This window comes from Hypanus sabinus, chromosome 11, assembly GCF_030144855.1.
Source record: "Hypanus sabinus isolate sHypSab1 chromosome 11, sHypSab1.hap1, whole genome shotgun sequence".
In the NCBI taxonomy this organism is placed as follows: domain Eukaryota; kingdom Metazoa; phylum Chordata; class Chondrichthyes; order Myliobatiformes; family Dasyatidae; genus Hypanus; species Hypanus sabinus.
The window spans coordinates 83,550,931-83,575,145 of NC_082716.1; the positions used below are offsets into that span (position 1 = coordinate 83,550,931).

General features: G+C 42.6%; 1 protein-coding gene across 1 annotated transcript in view; it reads right to left on the minus strand.

The window, feature by feature from the left end:
* The window catches only part of LOC132401622 (BMP/retinoic acid-inducible neural-specific protein 3-like), a 219,767-nt gene that overhangs the window by 42,561 nt on the left and 152,991 nt on the right, over positions 1-24,215 (minus strand). Inside the window, exon 5 of the mRNA XM_059983643.1 lies at positions 1,436-1,672. Within this exon, the coding sequence (XP_059839626.1) occupies positions 1,436-1,672 (237 nt within the window). The remainder of the gene's footprint in view (positions 1-1,435; positions 1,673-24,215) is intronic.

A 24,215-nucleotide genomic window follows, 5' to 3' on the forward strand; every position in this document is an offset into this window, starting at 1 on the left:
CCTTGTGGTGGAGAGAGTGGCGTGAGGTAAAGATGTTTGGCGGTAGGATCCCTTTGAAGATGGTGGAATTTGTGGAGAATGATGTGTCGGATGCAGATAATCATCGGATGGCAGGGAAAGACAAGATGAACTCTATCATTGTTAAGCAAGGGGGAAAATGGGGTGAGTGCCGATGTTCGGGAAATTGAGGAGATGCAGGTGGAGGAAGGGAAACCCCATTCTTTGAAGGAGGAGGATATCTCTGATCTCTTGAAAAGGAAATCCTGGGAACAGATGCTGTGGAGATGAAGGAACTGAGAAAAGGGTATAGCATTTTTTCAGGAGATGGGGTAGGAAGAGTTACAGTCAAGATAACCTTGGGAATCGGTAGGTCTAGCCAAGCTGCCCCTTCAGTTCAGGAGCTGATGTTAACTGGTGCTTGCTATTCAGCAGGATGGCCCTTGGCCTGTAATTAGAAATAATATACAGGAGGGCACATGTGTATTCATGTGTACACATGTGTACTCTGTTCATGTGTTTTTCACTGAATAGGTGAGGAATAATCCACAACTACTGAGTGAAATACATCTTCATCAACTATCGAGTTCAGTCCTCCACTAATGCAGTAAACTTCTTTATGGACATACTGTAATTAAGCCTCATTATTTCATGGGATTTAGCCAATTATCATCTAAAAGTTTGAATAAAATTACTGATCACCGAAGATAAAACAAAAATGTGCATTGTGTTTTTGAAGAGCAAACTACTCTGAATAAACCAAGGAGAATTAAAAAGTAAACTGTGAATCATAAATTTCAATGATGAATAGGGATATATAAACTTTCCAGCTTTGACTCATAATCTCCTGGAACTGATGAATCAACCAGTCATACTTTAATCAATACCAGGTCAAAGGTTAGCTGGAGGAGATGCAGAGACATTATGCAACTACAGTGATGGAGACACGTTTGTTCATGCATTCCCATATGACAAGCTGCCCACCTTCTCCCAGTCCAGCACCACTTGGGAAATTTCCAATTTCCACATTTCTGTGGAAATGTATTGGAAACAACCTACAGTAGCAACCCTCCAAAGAAAGAGGAAAAAATAAAGAGACAAAAGAAGAGAAAATACTGGTGATCCACAGGAGATAAGGTAGCATCTGTGAAGAGACACAGAATGAATGACCTGAAAAAAATATAATTCCCTCTCCCCACAATTGCTGTCTGATCTGCTAGGTATCAACAACTTTGTTTTCAGTGTTTCTTTCAGATTTCCACCATCTGCAGTATTGTGCTTTTCAAAGAGAAAATAGGTCTACGTTAAATCTGATTTCACTTGTCTTCACCTCAAAGCCCAATCTTTGTCATTCCCCTCCTGCCCGACAAAGAAATCAGTATGTTTCCAAAATAAACCCGGGGGAGGAGTATAAAGACATAGAAATGAGATTACTCACCCGACACCTCAAATTCTTTGTTGTGGTTGGTCCAGCTGTCTGTTATCCATAGCAGATTGTCCTCCATGGCTTTGATGTCCAGAAAAGGGCAGTTGCATTCTGGATATTTGGCTGTACACTGACACCAGCAGTCATGGTCCTTACAGATGAAGCTGCCCTCGGAGTTACAGGCAATGTAGCTCAGAGCCGCCTCAACAAACCGTTCCCGCAGGTGTTCTGGCAAAATAGCTTGAAGGCCTAGAAAAACAAAGATCAGACAAAGGTTAGCTATTTACTCAAGTACCCCAAATCTAAAAACATGTTTTTACCTATGCCAGGCACTAAGTATATGAAATTAAACTATATGTTTTGGGAGGTCAAAATAGTGTTAGGATTGCAAATGGTTCTGTACTTGGAAGAAGGTGAAGGGTTTATTGCTATAATAAAAATTTATCATGTGGAAATCAGGAAAAGGCAGGAATGGATACAACTGGAATAAGCCTCGGAATGGTACCTAATGCAATGTATAAAAGTATACCGCTGCCTGGGATACTCAAATTGGTCAATCAGATTGACACATGCCCTACACCAGCACAGCTTAACAATGGCCACAAGTTATTCATTAAGTCCAGCTACTTCCTGCACCCAACACAATTCAGCTCTCAGTCCAGAGACCTGAGGGCAGAACTTTAAGCTGACTCTTCAGGTCGCTATTGAGGAAGCACTTCTCTGTCAATCGGATAAAATGTGAAAGTGAGGCATCCAGAGTTTCAGAACATGGTACTATTTCAAGAAAAGAGGCCGTTTCCAATGTAACACACACAAAAGACTGGAGAAGCACAGCAGGTCAGGCAGCATCTGTGGAAATAGATGAACAGTCAACGTTTCAGACCAAGAACCCAGAGGGAATTTTTATATTCTTACTGTAATTCACAGTTTGTTTCCTCTATTTTGTATTGCATGTACTGCTGCCACAAAGACAACAAATTTCATGACATATGCCAGCAATATTAAACCTGATTCCAATTCTGATACTGAAATGTTCATCAGTAATGCTAAGGGGATGCAGAGATACAATATGCAGAGTTTTCTATCACTCAGTCTATGCAGGACAGCAGAAGAGAACTTGAATCACAGCCAGAAGCAAAATTACTTACATTAACAATCTGCCTTTAATGAGGCATTCCATAAATATTCTCAGTGTGGGTTTCATAATTTAAAACACTCTAGATTACTTTTGCATTTAGTACCATACTAATAGGTGCTATACAACAGCTGCAGCTGTCTTTTAGCTTGAGGCAGTTTATCAAAGCTCCCACCATTCCTGCAACCAAAACTCTGTTCAAAGGAAGTAGACCATGTCCCTTTGCATCCTGCCTGATATCTGTCCCCACAAACAACATTAAATAACTAACTGGTAAATTTTATAATTCTATTTGAATTTCTTCCATGTATCTGCAAAATACAAAAGTACTCCATACGTTGTGAATTTTTACAAGTACAAATTTTCAAATGTATTTTAGAGGGCAGAACCACTAATAACACTAATAACTAATAATGTAGCGGTGTGCTACACGCAGTGCTAAAATAACGACGGAGTTGGTAAACTGCAATCAAAGATAATTTTATTCGAACTTCACAGCCTTGCTTTTAAAGCCTCCCTCATCCCGCCCTCCACGGGCGTGGACGCTCCAAGAGACATGTACTCACAAACCCCCCCCCAGGCTTTTCACCCTTTATTGCGGACCTGGCCTTTGTGCCTGCACGCTGGCTAATTATGAGCCGGTTCGCGTGTGCTAGGAAGTAGGTCGCCACATAACCCCCCCCCCCCACAGAACCGGTGATACACCCCCCAATGTCCACAGTCTGGGCTGGACCCTGTTTGGGAGGTCAGCCTCTGCGCCGCGATGCCGGAAAGGCGACCGGTTGCGCCAGGTCCACATGGGCCGGTTTGAGTCGGTCCACCGTGAAAACCTCCTCTCTCCCCCCAACGTCCAGCATGAACGTGGACCCGTTGTTCCGGAGCACCGTAAACAGCCCCTCGTAGGGCCGCTGTAGCGGTGGCCGATGCCCGCCCCTTCGTACCAACACAAACTTACAGTTCTGCAGGTCTTTGGGTACGCAGGTCGGGTTCTGCCCATGCTGTGAAGTGGCCAGGTCACCGAGCCTCTCACGTAGTCTGCCCAGGACTGCTGCGGGTTCTTCCTCTTGCCCCCTTGGGGCAGGTATGAACACCCCGGGGATGACCAGGGGTGCGCCGTACACCAACTCGGCCGATGAGGCGTGCAGATCGTCTTTGGGCACCGTGCGGATGCCGAGTAGGACCCAGGGAAGCTCGTCCGCCCAGTTGGCTTCTCGCAGGTGGGCCATGAAGGCTGACTTCAGGTGACGGTGGAAACGCTCCACTAGTCCGTTCGACTGTGGGTGGTAGGCAGTTGTGTGGTGCAGCTGAGTCCCCAAAAGGCTGGCCATAGCTGACCACAGGCTGGAGGTGAACTGGGCGCCTCTGTCGGAGGTAATGTGGGCCAGTACACCAAAGCGGGACACCCAGGTGGCGATCAGTGCCCGAGCGCAAGATTCGGAGGTGGTGTCGGTGAGCGGGATTGCCTCTGGCCATCTTGTGAACCGGTCCACGATAGTCAGGAGGTGCCGCGCTCCGCACGACACTGGCAGGAGGCCCACGATATCCACATGAATGTGGTCGAAACGCCGGTGGGCAGGATGGAACTGCTGTGGCGGGGCTTTGGTGTGCCGCTGCACCTTGGCCGCCTGGCAGTGCATGCACGTTCTGGCCCATTCACTGACCTGCTTGCGGAGTCCGTGCCAAACAAACCTGCTGGAGACCATCCGGACGGTTGTCTGGATGGAGGGGTGCACCAAGTTATGAATGGAGTCAAAAACACGTCGCCGCCAAGGTGCCGGGACGACGGGACGGGGCTGGCGGGTGGCGACGTCACAGAGTAGGGTCCTCTCACCTGGGCCTACGGGGAGGTCCTGGAGCTGCAAACCGGAGACTGCGGTTCTGTAACTCGTGATCTCCTCATCTGCCTGCTGTGCCTCTGCCAGTGCCTCAAAGTGTACCCCTTGGGAAAGGGCATGAATGTTAGGGCGAGAGAGCGCATCCGCCACAACATTGTCCTTATCCAAGACGTGCCGGACGTCCATCGTGTATTCAGAGATGTAGGACAGATGGTGCTGCTGGCAGGACGACCAGGGATCGGACACCTTCGTGAATGTAAAGGTAAGCGGTTTGTGGTCCGTGAACGCGGTGAAGGGCCGACCTTCTAAGAAGTACCTGAAATACCGGATTGCCAGGTATAGCGCCAACAGTTCCCAGTCGAAAACACTGTATTTGAGCTCGGGTGGCCGCAGGTGTTTGCTGAAAAACGCCAGGGGTTGCCAGCGACCCGCGATGAGCTGCTTCAGTACCCCACTGACTGCCGTGTTAGAGGCATCCACTGTGAGGGCGGTAGGGCCGTCCATTCTGGGGTGCACTAGCATCGCGGCGTTCGCCAAGGCTTCCTTCGTTTGAATGAAAGCGGCAGCGGACTCCTCATCCCAGGTAATGTCCTTGCCCGGACCTGACATCAGGGCGAACAGGGGGCACATGATTCGGGCAGCTGAAGGGAGGAAGTGGCAGTAGAAATTGACCATACCTACGAATTCCTGAAGGCCTTTGATCGTGGTGGGTCGGGGGAAATGGCAGACTGCATCGACCTTAGTGGGCAGAGGGGTTGCCCCGTCTTTAGTAATCCTGTGGCCCAGGAAGTCAATGGTGTCGAGCCCGAACTGGCATTTGGCGGGGTTGATTGTTAGACCGTATTCACTCAGTCAGGCATAGAGTTGACGGAGGTGGGACAGATGCTCCTGACGACTGCTGCTGGCTATGAGGATGTCGTCCAAATAGATGAATGCAAAGTCTAGGTTGCGTCCCACCGCGTCCATTAACCGCTGGAACGTCTGTGCGACATTCTTCAGGCCGAACGGTATGCGGAGGAACTCGAAAAGGCCGAATGGGGTGGTGAGAGCTGTTTTGGGGATGTCGTCCTGATGCATCGGGATTTGATGGTATCCCCAGACGAGGTCTACTTTGGAGAAGATCCGTGCACCGTGCAGGTTTGCTGCAAAGTCCTGAATGTGCGGCACAGGGTAGCGGTCCAGTGTGGTAGCCTCATTCAGCCTGCAGCCTGCAGTAGTTGCCGCACGGTCTCCAGCGCCGTCGCTTTGGGCACGATGTGCAGGGGGGAGGCCCATGGGCTGTCGGACCGCCGGATGATCCCCAATTCCTCCATCCTCTTGAACTCCTCCTGTGCCAATTGGAGCTTGTGCAGGGGAAGCCGCCGAGCACGGGCGTGGAGGGGTGGTCCCTGGGTCGGGATGTGGTACTGTACGCCGTGTCGGGGCATGGCTGCCGTGAACTGCGGTGCTAGAACCGATGGGAAATCCGCCAGGACCCTGGTGAATTCGTTGTCGGACAGCGTGATGGAGTCGAGGTGAGGGGCTGGCAACTGGGCCGCGCCCAGGGAGAACGTCTGAAAGGTCTCGGCGTGGACCAGTCTCTTCATGGGCAGGTCAACCAGTAAGCTGTGAGACCGCAAAAAATCCGCACCCAGAAGCGGTTGGGCTACGGCGGCCAGTGTGAAGTCCCACGTGAACTGGCTGGAGCCGAACTGTAGCTGCACCTGACAGGTGCCATAGGTCCTTACTGTGCTGCCATTCATGGCCCTCGGGGGGGACCCGGTGCCCTGTTGCGAGTGTTGTAACTCGTCGGAGGTAAGACGCTGATCTCGGCACCGGTGTCGACCAAAAAACGGCGTCCCGACCTCTTGTCCCACACATACAGGAGGCTATCCCGATGGCCAGCCGCCGTAGCCATCAGCGGCAGCTGGCCCTGGTGTTTCCCGGGAACTTGCAGGGCGGGCAACAACGGCGGGCGTCTGTGCCCCACCGCTGGTGGTAGAAACACCATCGTTCATTGGGCTCCTCACTCCTGCCTCTGGGGTTAGCGGGCTCTGCGGCCGGGCTCACTTCTTCTTGGGCCCACTCACCTTTTTGGCGTTCCACAGCAAGTCCGCCCGGGCTGCCACCTTCCGGGGATCCCTGAAATCCGCGTCGGACAGCAGCAGGCGTATGTCCTCGGGCAGCTGCTCTAGGAATGCCTGCTCAACCATGAGGCAGGGCTTGTGTTCGCCTGCCAGAGACAACATCTCATTCATTAAAGCCGATGGAGGTCTGTCTCCCAAGCCATCCAGGTGCAGTAAACGGGCAGTTCGCTCACGCCGTGAGAGTCTGAAAGTCCTTAGGAGCAGGGCTTTGAATTATGTGTACTTGCCGTCCGCCGGGGGAGACTGTACGAACTCCGCAACCTGGGCCGCTGTGTCCTGGTCGAGGGAGCTCACCACGTAGTAGTAACGTGTGTCCTCTGAGGTTATCTGCCGAACATGGAATTGGGCTTCTGCTTGTTGGAACCATAGGTGAGGTCGGAGCATCCAGAAGCTTGGCAGTTTCGACAAAACCGCATGAACAGATGCGGCGTCGGTCATCTCCGGTTCAAAAATCGTTTGGACCGTCGGGGTCACCAACTGTAGCGGTGTGCTACACGCAGCGCTAAAATAATGACACGGAGTCGGTAAACTGTAGTTAAAGAAAATTTTATTCAAACTTCACAGCCTTGCTTTTAAAGCCTCCCTCATCCCGCCCTCCCCGGGCGTGGACGCTCCAAGAGACACATACTCACAAATCCCCCGGGCTTTTCACCCTTTGTTGCGGACCTGGCCTTTGTGCCCGCACGCTGGCTAATTATGAGCCGGTTCGCGTGTGCTAGGAAGTGGGTCGCCACAATAACATATTTCCTCTAGAATAGTAAGCAAGGGCTTTCCTTTCAAATTAATACTGAGGCCATTTTAGGTATACATTAGATATGGAGTGCAAAATAAAATTTCAAAAGCTTCAATAGGAGGAATAGCAAACAATGCACAGAGTAATTGACTACAAGAGGACATAAATTGACAGATTAGGCAGGCGAGTGCCAGGTGAGGTTCAATAAATGACGATGAATTCTGTTTGGAAGAATGTGAAAGTCTTAGAGAAGATGCAACAAAGTAATTATTGCAATGGTTCCAATGATGAGGGACTTTAGCAACAGTTTGCATCTGTCCAATGCATAAGATGGGATGAAGGGAATCTGGGTGCATAATGCATAAATACTTAAATGTGGCTGGATTTGTTGAGAGAATGGATAGCAACATTTCAGGGACTCAGCTCTCTTCTTAAGCAGAGACACTGAGTACAAAAACAAGGAAGCAACTTTGAACCTATATCAAACAATGGTTATGTTATCAGCTCATTGATGAAGAATGTGAAAGCTCCAGTAGGATGTTCATAGAAGAAGGATTTTGGCTAAGAAGTCAGTCTGAAGAACCTGGGAATGTTTCCCCTGGAACAAAGAAGTTTGGGAGAAGATTTGAGAGGTATGGACAAAATCATGAGATAAAAGGTGTGCAGGAAGAGCTAGAGAGGACAAAATGGTGGACAAAGACCATCGAGGAAAATATGATACAAAATTCTTCTTAATGCAGATACAAAGTTAATCAGGACTTTCAAACAGACGTCAGTGGGCATTTGAGGAAAGATAAGCAGGGCTGTGGGATGAGTTGGGAGGAGGTGGAATGGAGCAAACAGGCTCACTCTAACTGGAGTCTCAGGGGCAAACTGCCTACATTCACATCTTAACAACACTGTGATGCCCACACTACAGCGTCAATGTGATATGGAGATTTGGTAATCATACATACAGGTTAAATGTGTAGAAGCAGGTGGGTTGGGTAGCTTGAGTTGCTACTGTAACCAATGCAATGCACTGTCAATGATGGTGACTTTAAATGAAATAGTTGATACTCACTTATTCTCATTTTTGACACTGGGGTCATATAAGGCAAAGGTACAGATATAAAAGAGAGATGAACATGACTTGTTTAAAATAAATCTAATGGGAGTATGTTTAGATTCATTACACGCTTACAATAAATTAAAATAGTGCAAACTGACCTACATGTCTGGAGACATGGTAAGCCATAAGTTGGTGGGGTAGAGGACATTGCAAGCTTTCTCTTCTGTTGGAAGGATAAATGATAAAATAGTTTCATTTGGTGATATATTCATCATTGCTGAAGTTGGACAAGATGCTGTATTACCACTTATAGGTAATGGACTGAGTGCAATAATTCCCAGGGGAGACATATATTTTAAAACTATTTTCATCAATAGGCTTCAAACTAAATCAATGCACATTATTTCCTTAGATTTCAAAATTTCAGGGGCTTGTTATCAAGATATACTGTGCAAGGATTCAAAATCGAGTCTCTGCGGAATTGCTCGTGGATAAGCCGCAGATAATAACTTTGTGATGATTTAGTATCTCCAGGAGCTGCACAGGACAAAAGCATCTTCCTTTTGATGTAACACGATGATAGAACCACTTGCTAATAGCGTTCAAGTAGCAAAGCCAGCCACAAAGAAAGAGGAGAGCACAAGAATAGTCTCACATGGAACATCTTGCAAGCGAAAGCAAAATAAGTACTGAAACATACTCTGGAAACACATACATTTCTTTTTGATAATGGGAGGAATAATCTACAGGGCAAGAAATAATCAAGGTATATCTGATGTTGAAGTTAACCAAAGGCATTGAGATAGATATTTAAATAGACAAGGTAGAGAAGGATACAATCCAAATCAGAATAAATGGAATTAGTGTAGACAGGCACAAAGGTCAGCATGGATGCATGGATGTGTTGGGCCTAATAGATCAAAGGGACCATTTCTGTGTCACACTATGATTCTAGGAAAGGCAGGTCTGCCTATTTTAAAACCATCCAGTTTATCGTGTACTAGAAACTATTAATCCCTGCGTTGTTTAGAGCAGGGATTCCCAACCTTTTTTATGCCATAGACCCCTACCATTAACTGAGTGGTCTTTGGACCCCAGGTTGGGAACCCCTGTGTCAGAGGCATTCCTTAGGTTTGAGAACTTCTTTTTCTTCAGGCATCAATTTTTCTGGTACTTCAGAATCTAAAATATTGAGTTATTTATTCAAGAGGAATTTTCTTTTTTGCTGAATTTGTTTGAGAATACCACACCATTTGCCACCATTGTGAATTAATTGTTGTGCTCATTTCCTCAACTACTGGAGCAGAACAAGTGCAGGAACAGCAGTCTGCATTCTGTTCAGGACCTCTGGAGGTATAGCAATTCAAAGTCAAAGTCAAGTTTATTGTCACCTGCACAAGCACATGTATGCACAGGTGTAATGAAAAACTTATTTGCCGCAGCATCACTTCACATACCATAGGAGACATGTTAGAGCATGGTTTCTCCAGCGTGTTTATTCCATGGACCCCCACCATTAACCGAGGGGTCTGTGGACCCCCAGTTGGGAACTCCTATGTTAGAAGGTCATTGTCCTTCCATAAACAAAATAGATTTGTGACATGGACAGTTCAAGAATGACACTGAACCGGTTTGGAAAACTCCCTCTAATATTAAAATACACTCTGAAGTATAAATTTCTTTGTGGACTACTTTCAGTTCATTTGTGGAAACTTTGTGCTTGGCCTATTTTAATCCAAGTTAACTTCTTGGATTAATTTTAGGTCCAAGTCTTTGGCCATATCCCACTACAATATCAACTGTTTTATATGACTGTAGTCCTTGCATAAATCATGCTTCCATCTTAACAAATATCATTTTCAGGTCTCCCATAAGGATAGGATATTAATACCACATTAAATTATGACAGAGTTACACAGAGTTCAATAAAATCTTGCAGACATCCACACAGAAGCCGCATAATCATAAATATATTCCCAATCTGCTTGTGACCAAGACTAGGGCTTTTGGGTTTGCAAGCCATAACAAAGAGAGTCAGAACAGCAATTAACCACAAGTTTACAATGACTACTCCAAGATCAAAATTCCCACCAGCAAAACCCTCCAATTATTTCCTGCACTACCCCAGTCATACAACTGCATGACCACCATCACCCCAGCTAGTAGTATCACTTACTTGTCCATTATGCTACCAACAGCAGCCCACTTAATCCTTAAAACAAACGGGCTTCTAGAGAACTGCTCTCAATTGCCTGTATGGTTTCTCCACCCTGTCTTCCCAAAAACTGAGATACTTTTGTTTAGAAGTATAGATTATCCCAAATAGGCTGCTTTGCTTCCTTCATCTTCTCCCGAGCAGCGTTGTGAAATTCTTAAGAACCCACAGGAGGTTATGATCCATACATTAAGCCAGGCATGGGCAAACTATGGCCCGGGGGCCATATGCGGCCCGTTAAGCTTTTAAATCTGGCCCGCAGAACTTGATGAAATTCTATTAATAAACCTTGTTAACTTTTTTCCCCCACAATTCTGGCATTTTCCCAATAGATGACGCACTCTATATACATTTGTGGCGACCCATTTCCTGGCACATCCGAACCGGCTCATAATTAGCCAGCGTTCCGGCGAAGGGAGATAGCCTGCGGGGATTTGCGAGCACAGAGCTTTGGAGCCTCTGCGCCACGGGGGGCAAGTTGAGGGAGGCTTAAAAGTGAGGCTGGGGATTTTGAATAAAGTTTTTTTCTTCGACAGCAGTTACCGACTCCGTGTCGTAAATTTAGCGCTGCATGTAGCACACCGCTACACATTGACCTTTGTTGAGGTGCAGCGTATTACTCCACATTTGCGCTTTACTCTTTGTTCGGCTCAACCTATTTGTGTGAACAGGCATTCAGCGTCATGAACATCAACAAAGCCAGCCACAGATCCAAGTTAACTGACCAACACCTCAGATCCATCCTGAGAATCGCCACAACAAAACTAAATCCAGACTTTGATGCGTTGGCTAAAAAGGGAGACCAACAACACTGTTCCCACTGAAATTAAAAATAAGTTTCTTTGTTGTGTTATGTAAAAAATGCATTTGAAAATTTTTTTTTCAATAAGCCTTACATGTTACATGTCATTTCTGTTAAGTGATGGACATGAGTAGTGCGCAGGTGCATGTACGTTCTCAAAATAAAAAATGCGCTCCAGATCAAATAACGCGTTCCGCATACTGGCGCGCTGTCACTGTTCTGTCCTTGTGCTGGTCGTTGTTGAGTTTTGGCACAGGGGACAATTGAATAAGAAGGAGCAGGACAAGTAGACCTGCATCTCCTACCGTTTTTGAAATAAAGACAGGCAGGAGGAGAGTGATGATGATAATATCTTGAAGGATAACAGAATTTTCAGTGCTTTAAAATAATAACTGTTACTATTTTAAAAAGCTGTATTTTATTCATTTAATTTTCAGTATTTTAAAAGTCATTTCAATAAATAGCTAAATACAATGGGACTTCAAAGACAGATATTTTGTTGTAATGCATTTGTTCATTTTCAATTGAAATTAAAGCACATGTTTTCTACATATCCCATGATATTTTATTTTCTCTTATGAGGTGTATTACCAAAACACTCCGTCCATCTGCTCCTGGTCCGGCCCCCCTGTCAAATTTTAGAACCCTTTGTGGCCCACAAGTCAAAAAGTTTGCCCACCCCTGCATTAAGCCCTTCCATAAACAGGCCTCTCCTTTATCTACAGTGCAGATTTTAAGTGTTGAAATTATCCTGAAAATGTAAGCAATAAACTAATTCTTACAGAATTTCGCTTTGAATGCTTAAATAAAACTGCCCAAGTTCAATGAAACAGGTTCTCATGGATTGGTTCAGCTGATGGAAACAACACACCTCCATTGCCACAAACTACATGACAATATCCAATCATGTGCAGCACCCAATTAAAACACTGACACATTTACTCTAAGCTTTGAGATAGCCTCTTCATATAAAATCTGAGTTTAAATGTAAAAACCAATACATGCAGCATTGCATCTGATCTGGTAGTGTATAAATAGAGTCAGCTAAGAGTTCTAAAGAGCTACAAGAGGTAACTGCATGACTTCTGTTATATCAGGTACATTATGTACCATTTCATTTGCTAGCAGTTACTGTTCCCATATACACTTGATTTCTATCGCACTTGAGCTCTTTCACCATGCTATTCAGTATATCATTTAACCCTTGCACACATTAAATAAAAAATTGTTACTGAAAATAATTGCATCTTTATATGCTCCTGTAGTACAGAGTAGAACACTTCAGATTATACTACAGTTATAGATAATAATGTTGCACTTTACATAATGTAACTTGGACTATATTGTTTTTAATGTTGCAATGCACTCTAGAGTATAAATTCCTTGGCAGACTACTTATAGTGCATGTGGAAAGTTCTTGCTTGGCCTATTCTAATCCAAGTTAACTTCTTGACAATAAAACTACCACACATAGTATTGAACACTATGTGGAATTACACAGAACGTATAGGACAGCAACAAGCCTTTTACAACAAAGTCACAATGAGCGTGAGTGAAACAGCAGGGAAGCAGGCACTTCAGCCCATCAGATTCCTGCTGACCATCAACCATCCTTTTACAAAAATTCTATATTAATCCCAAGTGGGGTTTATTCTCCCCATTTTGTTATAAAATCCCCAGATTCTACCAACTTGCCTACTAACTAGGGGTTATATCCAGTGTCCAACTAACTGACTGACCTGTGTGTCTTTGGGAAACTGATGCCCCAAGAGGAAACTCAGGCAGTCAAAGGGAGGTGTACAGATTCCACAGCCAGGACTCAACCTGGGTCTCCCATGACATGAGGCGATGGCACTTTCAGCAGCATCACCATGCTGCACCAATAAAGCACTAAAGGATATACTTTGTGACTTCATTAACATAGACCACAGCCTTTGATATCGTGTACTTACACTTGTAGATATTTTTATTCTTCTATACCGGTTAGTTTCTTATTTTCAACTAGGGCCCTTAAATTATTTGGAAAGTGACATGTCTTTGGTGGATGTACTCAAAAAAAGCTGTGCACTATATTATCAATCTTCTTTCAATCGGCTCTCATTTCCATTTCAGAAGGTTGTAAGTTCCACTGGCATGAATGAAACTTGAGAGCAAAGTATGGTCACACCTTTGGAGCTACTGTCTTTCAGGTGAGACATTAAAATAACAGAGGAAAGCAAAACCAAAGTGTCACTAAAGTTAGATTATCAGGCCACTATCTTATTGCTCTTTGTAGGAGCTTGTTTTATTTGCCGTTTCTCCCGCATTTAAGTAGTAATCAATGATATGTGAGGTCTCCAGATTGTCGAAGATTAATGCACATCTCTCACTCATTGTTCTTTAAACAAATTAATTTAGAGATTAATTGCTAAATCAAATAGAAGCTATTCCAAGCCGTTGTAAAGAGTGGATGCCTATACTAGCATTGAACAACATCTGCTGGAAGAACTCAATGGGTCAAACAGCATTGTGAGAGTAAATGAACTACTGATAATTTATTTAAAACCCTGCACAAGGCATTATGATCCTGGAGGATTATTATTATCCACACTTGTTTTGTCCGCTGTACAGAGAGGCAACACCCCTTCAGTTCAAATCCCCACTAAACATCGATCATCCATTTATTGTACAATAATCCCTTTTCATTTTCCCTATTTTACCATCAACAACCCATAATTCAACGTTCATTATACTGTAAGAAAGACAGTGAGAGCTGATATTATATAATGTACAAATATAGTCAATAAGCCATTTAATCTGACCACGTGAGACTGCAAATGCTATAAACTGGAATGACACACAACCTGCTGGAGGAACTCAACTGTGCAATCAACACCTGTACGAGAAAAAGAATGGTCAGACCCAAGTTTCATTTTGAAACATTGACAATTTCTTTCTTCCTGAAATGCTGCTCGAGCCATTTAATCCCCTGCATATATTCTACCATTTTCATGTCAATCATCTAATCTAAACACTTTCTTAGCTTCATGTCTCTGACTAAACAAAAATTTCTCAGTTGTGAAGCTACTAATGATCTAATCTCAATAGGAGTATTCACAGGGATGGTGAAGATGGGAAATGCATCCCGTTGTCGAAGCCAACCCCTTTCCTAAAAATGAGCTTGCCAGGAGCTGACAGGAACAGGGGAGAAAGGTGTACAGTTAATGAGGAAAATGAGGAATGGGAATAACTTCTCAGAATTAATCACGTAGAAGGAGGAAGAGCAATTGAAGTTTCTCTAGCACAATACACACAATGTGCTGGAGGAGCTCAGCAGGTTAGGCAACATCGTCGTTTATTTCCATCCATGAATACTGCCCAACCTACTGAACTCCTCTAGCATATTATGCACATTGCTCTACATTTCCAGCATCTGCAGTACCCCTTGAGTCCTTGAAGTTTCTCTAGCTATGATTGGATAGGCAAGGATAGGCGACCTGTTTATGATGATGATGATGAAATAATCATTAGATTATGATGTCAAATCTGTCAAAGACTGCAGCAAGATCAATGAAAATGAGGAAGGATAAAAACATATGGCCACGTTTTTTTCTCTGAGGTTACAAATGTGTCATTCTTATATGAGAATGAAACTGGGTTGAGAGGTATAACTACAAAGTTAGGGAATTTGGGCTGAGAAGTGCCTTCAGGCTTCTGTACCTCCTACCTGATGGTAACAGTGAGAAAAGGGCATGCCCTGGGTGATGGAGGTCCTTAATAATGGACCCTGCCTTTCTGAGACACAGTTCCCTGAAGATGTCCTGTGAACATTGTAGGCGAGTGCCCAAGATGGAGCTAACTAGATTTACAACCCTCTGCAGCTTCTTTCAGTCCTGGGCAGCAGTCCCTCCATACCAGACAGTGATGCAGCCTGTCAGAATGCTCTCCACGGTACAACTATAGATGTTTTTGAATGTATTTGTTGACATGCCAAATCTCTTCAAAGTTCTAATGAAGTATAGCCGCTGTCTTGCCTTCTATATAACCACATCAATATGTTGGAACCAGGTTAGATCCTCAGAGATCTTGACACCCAGGAACTTGAAACTGTTCACTCTCTCCACTTCTCTTTACCAACAATGCTTGTATCTTACAATAAGGGTAATGCATCAGGAACTTGTTGTTAATCTGACAGAAATCATGTCCAACATTCTGTTAGATGATTTATGCTGAAAATGCTGTGGAGACATTTGTAAATTTCAATGGTTTTGAGGTTGCGTGGAGCAAGATTTAGCTTAGATATCAGCAGGATGATACAACATTGATGAAAAATGTATTCCCTGCTGCTTTGCACTACACTTTGAGATTTAGGCAATTCTTTTCTTTTACCAGTTTTCCTGATATTTGATGAGCTTCCTGTATTCCATTTGAGATGAAATTCATACTACCTTTAACATAATTGATTGGATAAGATGTTGAATCATGGCTTTCCCATCCTGGGCTCCATAGACCCTTTGCTTAATGGTATTGGCCATGGCATAAAAATGGTTAGCAGCTAAACCAAGCTTTCTTACTTAGAAATTCATATCAAAACCAATGAAAACAAAAAGTCCCACCAGAGTGAAGTCCAAATTTCAAACAGAGCAGTGCCAAAAGTATAATTACCAGGTTATTGAGCTCAACTCCTCTTGTAAATCCTTTTTACAGGAAATTGGTTGACATTTTGTCTCTATAGTGGAGAACGTTGAGACCAAGACCTAAATGTAACCATTTCTTTTTCTGTACTTGTACCTTCATAGTCCTGTTCTTTTTGCCCATGAGCAATGAAGTAGGAATTTAAGTAGTTAAAATTCAGAAATACAGCACAATGGGAAAAAGTCCAACTGGAGTAATGAGGGTGCCCTAGTAGCATAGCGGTTACGGCGACACTATTACAGCTCGGTGTGTCAGATTTGGGAGTTCAATTCCCACATCATCTGTAAGGAGTCTGTATGTCCTTCCACGGGCTTTCTCCAGCTGCTCCACATTCCTCCCACAGTCCAAAGACATACCAATTAATAAGTTAGTTCATCATTGTAAATTGTACTGTGGGTAGGCGAGGGTTAAATCAGCGGTTGCTGGGTGGTGCAGCTCGAAGTGTAGAAGGGACTGTTCTGTGCTGTACCTCAATAAGTAAATAAATAAACATGAATGTACAGAAAAATGTGTCGAGTACATTCATCAGCAATATGCAACATCATTCAAATAATCCTCAATTTAGAATAAATTTGGAAATAAATGCATTAGAAGAGTTTACATAAAGTTTACAAACTCACACACTCAGCATTCACTATTAGATTAAGCCTGTCAGTTTGACTTTAATCTCTTTAATCTCAATTGTTTCCTCTATACTGTTTATGCATTTTCAATTTTGCAATAAATAAACCCACTTCTGCCACTTGATCTCTGGTTTGACTACTACAGCAAAGAAGCATTAAGTGAAATAATCTCAAACAGAAGAATTAGCAGTGGCAATGAGGAGTATCATATAGACGGGATTAATGACAAGAAATTAGAGCAATCATGACAATGCAGAAGGTGAAGTAGTGGGAATATCAGTTGGCCACTGATACTACTGAAAGTCATCAAAGAAATTTACAGTTATTATTAGGCAATATACTGTAATCAATTGGAAATACAGCAAAAAACTACAAGAACACAAAACTAAGAGCAGGTAGGCCTCTTGGCCCCTCGAGCCTGGCCCACCAGTTGATACAATCACAACTGATCTACCCAGGTCTCAACTCCTCATTTGCTAGTCATGATGATGAGGAGGCATACAGGAGTGAGGTAAATCAGCTGGTTGAGTGGTGTTGCAACCATAATCTTGCACTCAACATCTGTATTGAATTGATTGTGGACTTCAGGAAGGGGAAGTTGAGGGAACACACAGCAGTCCACATCGAAGGATCAGCAGTGGAAAGGGTGAGCAGTTTCATGTTCCTGGATATCAACGTCACTGAAGATCTACCCTGGACCCAACATATTGATGCAATTACAAAGAAAGCTTAACAGTGGCTATATTTCATTAGGAGTTTGAGGAGAACTGTTATGTCACCAAAGACATCCACAAATATCTACACGTGTTCCATGGGGAGCATTCTCACTGGTTGCATCACCGTGTGGTATGGAGAGACCACTGCACAGGATCAGAAAAAAAACTGCAAAAAGCTGTAAACTCACCCAGCTCTACCATGGGCACCAGCCTCCCCAGCATTGAGGACACCTTTAAAAGAGATGCCTCAAAAAGGCTGCATCATTCACTAAGGACCCCATCACACAGGACATACGCTCTTTCCATTGCCACCATCAAGTAAGAGATACAGGAGTCTGAATGTTTTAGGACCAGCTTCTTCCCTTCTGCCATCAGATTGCTGAATGGACAGTGAACCTACGTACACTACTCACTTTTTTTCTGTTTTGCTCTCATTTTGCACGACTTTTTACTTTAATTATTTTTTCTTACTGAAATTTATAATTTTCTTATTATTTTGTATCGCATTGTACTGCTGCCACAAAACAGCACATTACCCAATACATGCCAGTGATATTAAGTCCAATTCTGATTCTCCTGAGAACCCTCAATTCCCCGAACTTTCATAAATAATTTCAGAATTTCCTGTGATCCAGCCTCTGGAACTTTCTGGGGCACATTCTTGAGATTCACTACCCTTTGGGAAATGAAATTTCTATGCTTCATTTCTCTTTATCATGTATCTATGTCTCCTCATTCCAGACTCTCCCATTAGAGAAAATATCTCAACATCTACCTTGTCACATCATGCAAGGATCTTGCGGCAAATAATTCCACTTGTCATCTTTCTAAACCACAAGGAATACAGACCCAAGCTGCTTAGGATCTCTTGAATGTATAATTCTCTCATTCCCAGGAATTAACCTGGTGAATTCCCTTTGAATTGTCTCCAGTGCTACCATAGGCATTTCTTAAATAAGGCAAGCAAAACTGGTATTGCCTCACCAATACTCTGCAGGATTGTTTCAAAACTTCTCCATTTCTAAACTGCAGCTGCTTTGCAATAAATGCCAATAATACTGTCCCCTTCTTAAATATTTGATGTACCTCTCTGTAACATTTTGTGACTTATGCATTAGAACACCTTTCGATCCCTCTGTGCTTCACTCATTTGCAATCTCACTCCACTGAGACAACAGTCTGTTTCTTGATTCCTCTCACCAAAACACATGATGTCACACAACTTAGCATTAAAATTCATTTGCCAAAATTTTCCACACTTACTCAATCTGTCTAGATCCTGCAGTAGAATCAGAAAAACTTCACCGTAATGTGCCCTTCCACCTATTTTTGGGTAATAGGTATATTTAGATATTTTATATTCAATGCACCTATGCCCTGCCACATGAAAGGCACACCCAACATCAAGGGCATGCTCTCTTCTCTCTGCTACCATTGGGCAGGACATATAGGAGCCTTGGGTCCCACACCACCAGGTTCAGGAACAGTTATTATCCTACAACCATTAGGCTTCTGAACCAGCGTAGATAACTTAACTCACCACAACTCTGAACTGATTCCACAACCTACAGATTCACTTTAAAGGACTGTAAAACTCATGTTCTCAGTATTAATTAAATTTTCATTTGCACAGTTTAATTTATTTTGCACATTGGTTGTTTGTCAATCTTTGCTTAAATAATTTGTTACTCTCCTATAAATGCCTGCATGAAAATGAATTCTCAAGGTAAAATATGGAAATATTTATGCATTTTGATAAAAACTTTACTTTGACTTTGAAGTAGTAAATAATTGAGTGTCAAAATCATATACCCAGGCCATTCCACTACATCTTTCCAACCTGAGAAAGGCCTGTAATTCCAACTTTGCCCTTCACTTTGATAAAAAAAACAACTTTCACAATGACAACAAGAATAATACAAGGAATTGGCAGTTGGATAACAACATCAATGATCATCACTGTTAAGCAATTGTTCCTGACCGGGGCCACTGAGATCTGTTGGTTCTATTGGAAAAAAAATGTGCCTATTAGTGCCATGTGGGGCAGACCACTTTAAAACTACGTAGATATGGAAGTTTGCACAACTTGAGCCAACTGACTGGTCTCGTTTCAAGTGATAAGAAGAATTCCACCAGGCTCTGTGACATCGACACAAGATTGTTCCACCAAGCACAATGACACTGACAGGAATAGGGCAAGGAAATTCCATGCATCACAGCATCATTGTCAAGCACAGAGTGAGGAAATTCTATCAGACACAATAATAAAGCAGCTCTGCCCAAAGTAGTACAAATGATGGAAATAATACAAGAGAACTCCATCAATCACCATGTCAGTGACTGGAATATTGCATCGAAACTTCACCAATCATAGATCAGTTAATAGGAATGATACTGGGAAATACCGTGTAGAAGACTGATTGGAACTTTCCCAATGGTAATAAAACTGATTGGAATAATACACAAAATCAGAAAAAATTCTCAGTCATTGATAGAAATGAGCAACAAATTCTATCAATAAAAATGATACAAAAACATTAAGACAAAGGATGTGAAATTCTAGAAGGAACAGCACCTGTTAAAACTCTGAAAAGGTGACATTGAAGTGATCAGTAGTACAGCAGGAAACGCACAGTTGATACCTGAAGTACTCTCTGCAGATGCTGCCTGAACTGCTGAGCTTCTCCAGCACTTCCTTCCTCTCAAAACAAGGAGGGTTTGATAATTAGTGACAGTGATAAGAATATTCCATAGAATCCCTACCCATCACAGCACCATTGGTTGGAATGATAATAATAAATAAATAAAAATAGTTGGTCTGGAATAAAGCAAGGAAATTCTTAACAATTGCAGAACCAGTGATAGAACTGATCTAAACAGTAAAAACACCATGCGAGGCAGAGCTAAGCAAAGCCATAACCAATGGATTAGATCAAGAACAAACAAGAGAAAATCTGCTGATTTTCAAGCAACATACACAAATTGCTGGAGGAACTGTGCAGGCCAGGCAGTATCTATGGAAAAGAGTAAACAGTCAATATTTTCAGCCGAAACCCTTCATCAGAACTGGAAGAAAGGATGAAAAAACAGGGTAAGAAGGTGAGGAGCAGGAGGAAGAAATATAAGTTATTAGTTGATTGGTGAAACCTGGGGGTGGGGGGAGGTGGTGATGTAATGAGCTGGGAAGTCGATTGGTGAAAGAAATAAAGGGGGTCCTTGCAAGTGGAATGAGTGCTACACCTGCCCCTACACCTCCTCCCTCAGTATGATTCAGTCCTTCCACATGAGCAACTCTTCATATGTGAGTCTGTTGGGGTTATCTGCTGCTCTCAGTACGGCCTCTTGTATATCAGTGAGATCTGACGTAGACTGGGAGATCGCTTCACTGAGCACCTACACTTCATCCAGTATAAGTGGGATCTCCTGGTGGCCACCCATTTCAATCCGACTTCCCATTTCCATTCTGATATGTCAGTCCACGGCCTCCTCTACTGCTGCAATGAGGTCACACTCAGTTTGGAGGAGCAACACCTTATATTCCATCTGGGGAGCTCGAAACTGATGACATGAACATTGAATTCTTGACCTTCTGGTAATGATCCCCTCCCTCTCCTTCCCCATTCCAATTTTCCCTCTTCACCTTACCTAGCCATCACCTCTCTCTGGTGCTCCTCCCTCTTCCCTTCTGTCCTCTCCTATCAGATTCCCCCTTCTCTAACCCTTTTATCTCTTTCACCACTCAATTTCTCACTCTTTACTTCACCCCTCCCTATCTTCTGGTTTCACCTATCACATACTACCTTGTATTTCTTCCTCCCCTTCCCCCACCTTCTTATGCTGACTTTGTATCTTTTTTCTCCAGTCCTGATGAAAGGTCTGGCCTGAAATATCAACTGTTCACTCTTTTCCATAGGTTTTGCCTGGCCTGCAGAGTTTCTCCAGCATTTTGTGTGTGTTGATCAAGGTTCTGCAAACCTTCCTCAGCTAACAGTGGAAATAGACTACTGAAGAATTAGCAGGAAGAGGCTAGAAGAGCATCCTCACTCTCAGTGAGGACAGGGCAAGAGTATGAAGACAAAGATAAAGCGTTAGCGACCTTTTTCAGCTCGATGTGGTGAATGATGATCTCACAGTATCCTTCTGAGATCCCCATCATCACAAACCTGATCTTACAGGGTGGCACGGTAATGCAGTGGTTAGCGCAGTGCTTAACAGTGCCAGCGACCCAGGTTCATTTCCAGACACTGCCTGAAAGGAGTTTGTACGTTCTTGCTGTAACCACATGGATCTACTCTGAGTGCTCCAGTTTCCTTCCACAGTCTAAAGATGTGCTGGCTGATAGGTTAAATGGTGATTGTAAATTGTCCCATGTTTAGGCTAGGATTAACTTGGAGGATTGCTGGGCACTGTGGCTCAAAGGGCTGGAAGTGTCTATTCCACGCTGTATCTCTCTCGATCAATCAATCAATCAATAAATTCCAGCCAATTCAATTAATTCCTCATGGACATCAAGAAGTAGCTGATAGCACTGGATACAGAAATGTTTTAGGGTCCAAACAACTTCCTGGCCGTAGGACTGAAGACTTGCAATCCGCCATTTTGCAGCACAAGTGAGATCCGTTTTATAGCGGCTCGACTTTTCTTTATATTTTACATCCCACTGACAAATTCCTTTTAAGTTTGATGATTTATTACTTATGCTGAAGGAGTTACGATTTAATTACAATAGCCAGAAGTCAATCTGGTATTGAATTGAGAAGCGGCAAGACTTTTCCTGAAACAGAGCAAACTGAACAAATTAAAGAAATTGGAGGAACCTGTTACTTTAGCAGGAATATTTTTTTTAATTCAAGATATGAAGTTTGAATTTGGATCGCTCAATACTAAGATTGATAAGCTGATGGATACCAATGGGAAGCTTGAAAAATCTATCTTTAATGTCCAAGAATCTCTGAAGAATTTGGACTTTCAATTTCAGATGCTCAAGCAGACTACAAATCGAAGTGAGAACAAACATGAACAATTAAGGCAAACTATTAAAGAACAAGGAGTGAAGATGTCTTTGATGGAAAAGAAAATTAATGAAATTACCTCGGAACGATCTAAAACGAAGAAAAAAATGATTGTTTTAGAAAGTAGAGCACGTTGAAGGCATTTGCGTATACTAGGATTGCCTGAAAATACTGAAGCTGGTGATCTGTTAAAGTTCTTCTCAAATACTGTACTCACTTTTTAGTGAGACCCTGGAAGCTAGCCCTTTAGTAGATAGAGTTCCAAGATTTTGGTGTTCATCTGAATTGCATCCTCGGCCAATTGTACTTTCTTTGCATTATTATACAACCAAAGAAGCCATACTTCGAGAGGCTAGAAGAAAGCGAAAGATAATCTTCAAATCAACAGAGATTCGTATAGTTGAAGATTTTCCTCCTGAGATTTTTGCCGAAAGAAAGAAATACTGGGAAGTCATGAGTGAAATGTATAAGCAAAATTTACATCCATCTCTTCGGTACCCAGTGCGGCTGAGAATCTTCCCTGCTGAGTCTCAGCCACAGAGAATCTACTCCCCTCAAGAAGGATGGGAATACATTAAAAATCTTAAAGTGAAGCTAATTGCTGAATAGGTAATTCTGATGTATGCGATGTTTATAGATGCCCTGAATAAAGTTTATTCTATGCTTTTTGAATCTCCGGTATGGGAGTTGGCTGATTAATTTTTTTTATTCATTCATAATTAGTATATACTTATAATTGTTTTGTAGGGAATTCTTAAGGTATTATACTATATAGGTCCATACAGGACCTGCCGTTCTTTTTATTTTTTTGTTTGTTTCAACATCAATATAGTTTTAGGTTTATTATATATATACATATTCATTTTTTTGTATGATTTGCAAGGTTTTTTTGAAAGAAAGAACTCCAGTTGTAATATTATTTGCTTGGATTTACTTTTCTTTGAATATGTGATTAATATACTTTAGATGAATTTAAGATGGCCATCACCAGTTATGTTTTTATTACTGTTAGACATAACATTGCAGTATTTGAAATTTGTTTGTCCGTTTTATTATGGCTAAATTGGATGGGATTAACATTTAAATTTTAATATATGTAGCAGCAAAATGGAGGATAGGGTCAAGGGTCACAAGTTTAGCATGCAACCAGCCTATTGGTCGCTGTCTTTCTGGCTTTGTTGGTGGTGGTGGGGGCTATTAGAATAGGTTTTCTTTCTCGATTGGACGGTTCTTCTGATGAACGTTTTTTCTCAAATACGTCATTCCCTCTAGTCATCCGAACCTTTTGGATTAATCTGCACTTGCGCAATAGTTTTCTTTATAAAATATTAAATTAAATTTTAAACATGGATGGTAATAAAATTAATATAATCTCTTGGAATCTGATCCTATTAAGCATAAAAAGATTTTTAAGAAAATAAAAACACTTAATGCAGATATTATTTTTGTGCAAGGAAATCATATATGGAGACAGGATGAGGACCAGTTTTTCAAAGTTTGGAAAGGTACCTTTATTTCATTCTTTATCAACTGATAAAATTAGAGGAGTATCTATTTTTGTTAACTCTAAAATCTCTTTTGTATATTTTAATAGCATTACTGATTCGATTGGAAGATATTTAATTGTTACTGGTTTATTATGCGATCAAAAGGAAGTTTTGGTGTGTGTATACGCACCTAATGTACATAGTCCTGAATTTTTTAAGAAGCTTTTTTCTGAGCTTCCAAATTTGAATGACTATAAGTTGATTATGGGCAGTGACTTTAATTGTTGTCTGAACCCGGCGATTGTCAGGTCATCAACCAATCCGTTGCTTCCTAATAAAGTGGCGGCTTGTATTAATTCTTTCCTACTAGAATATGGCCTGGT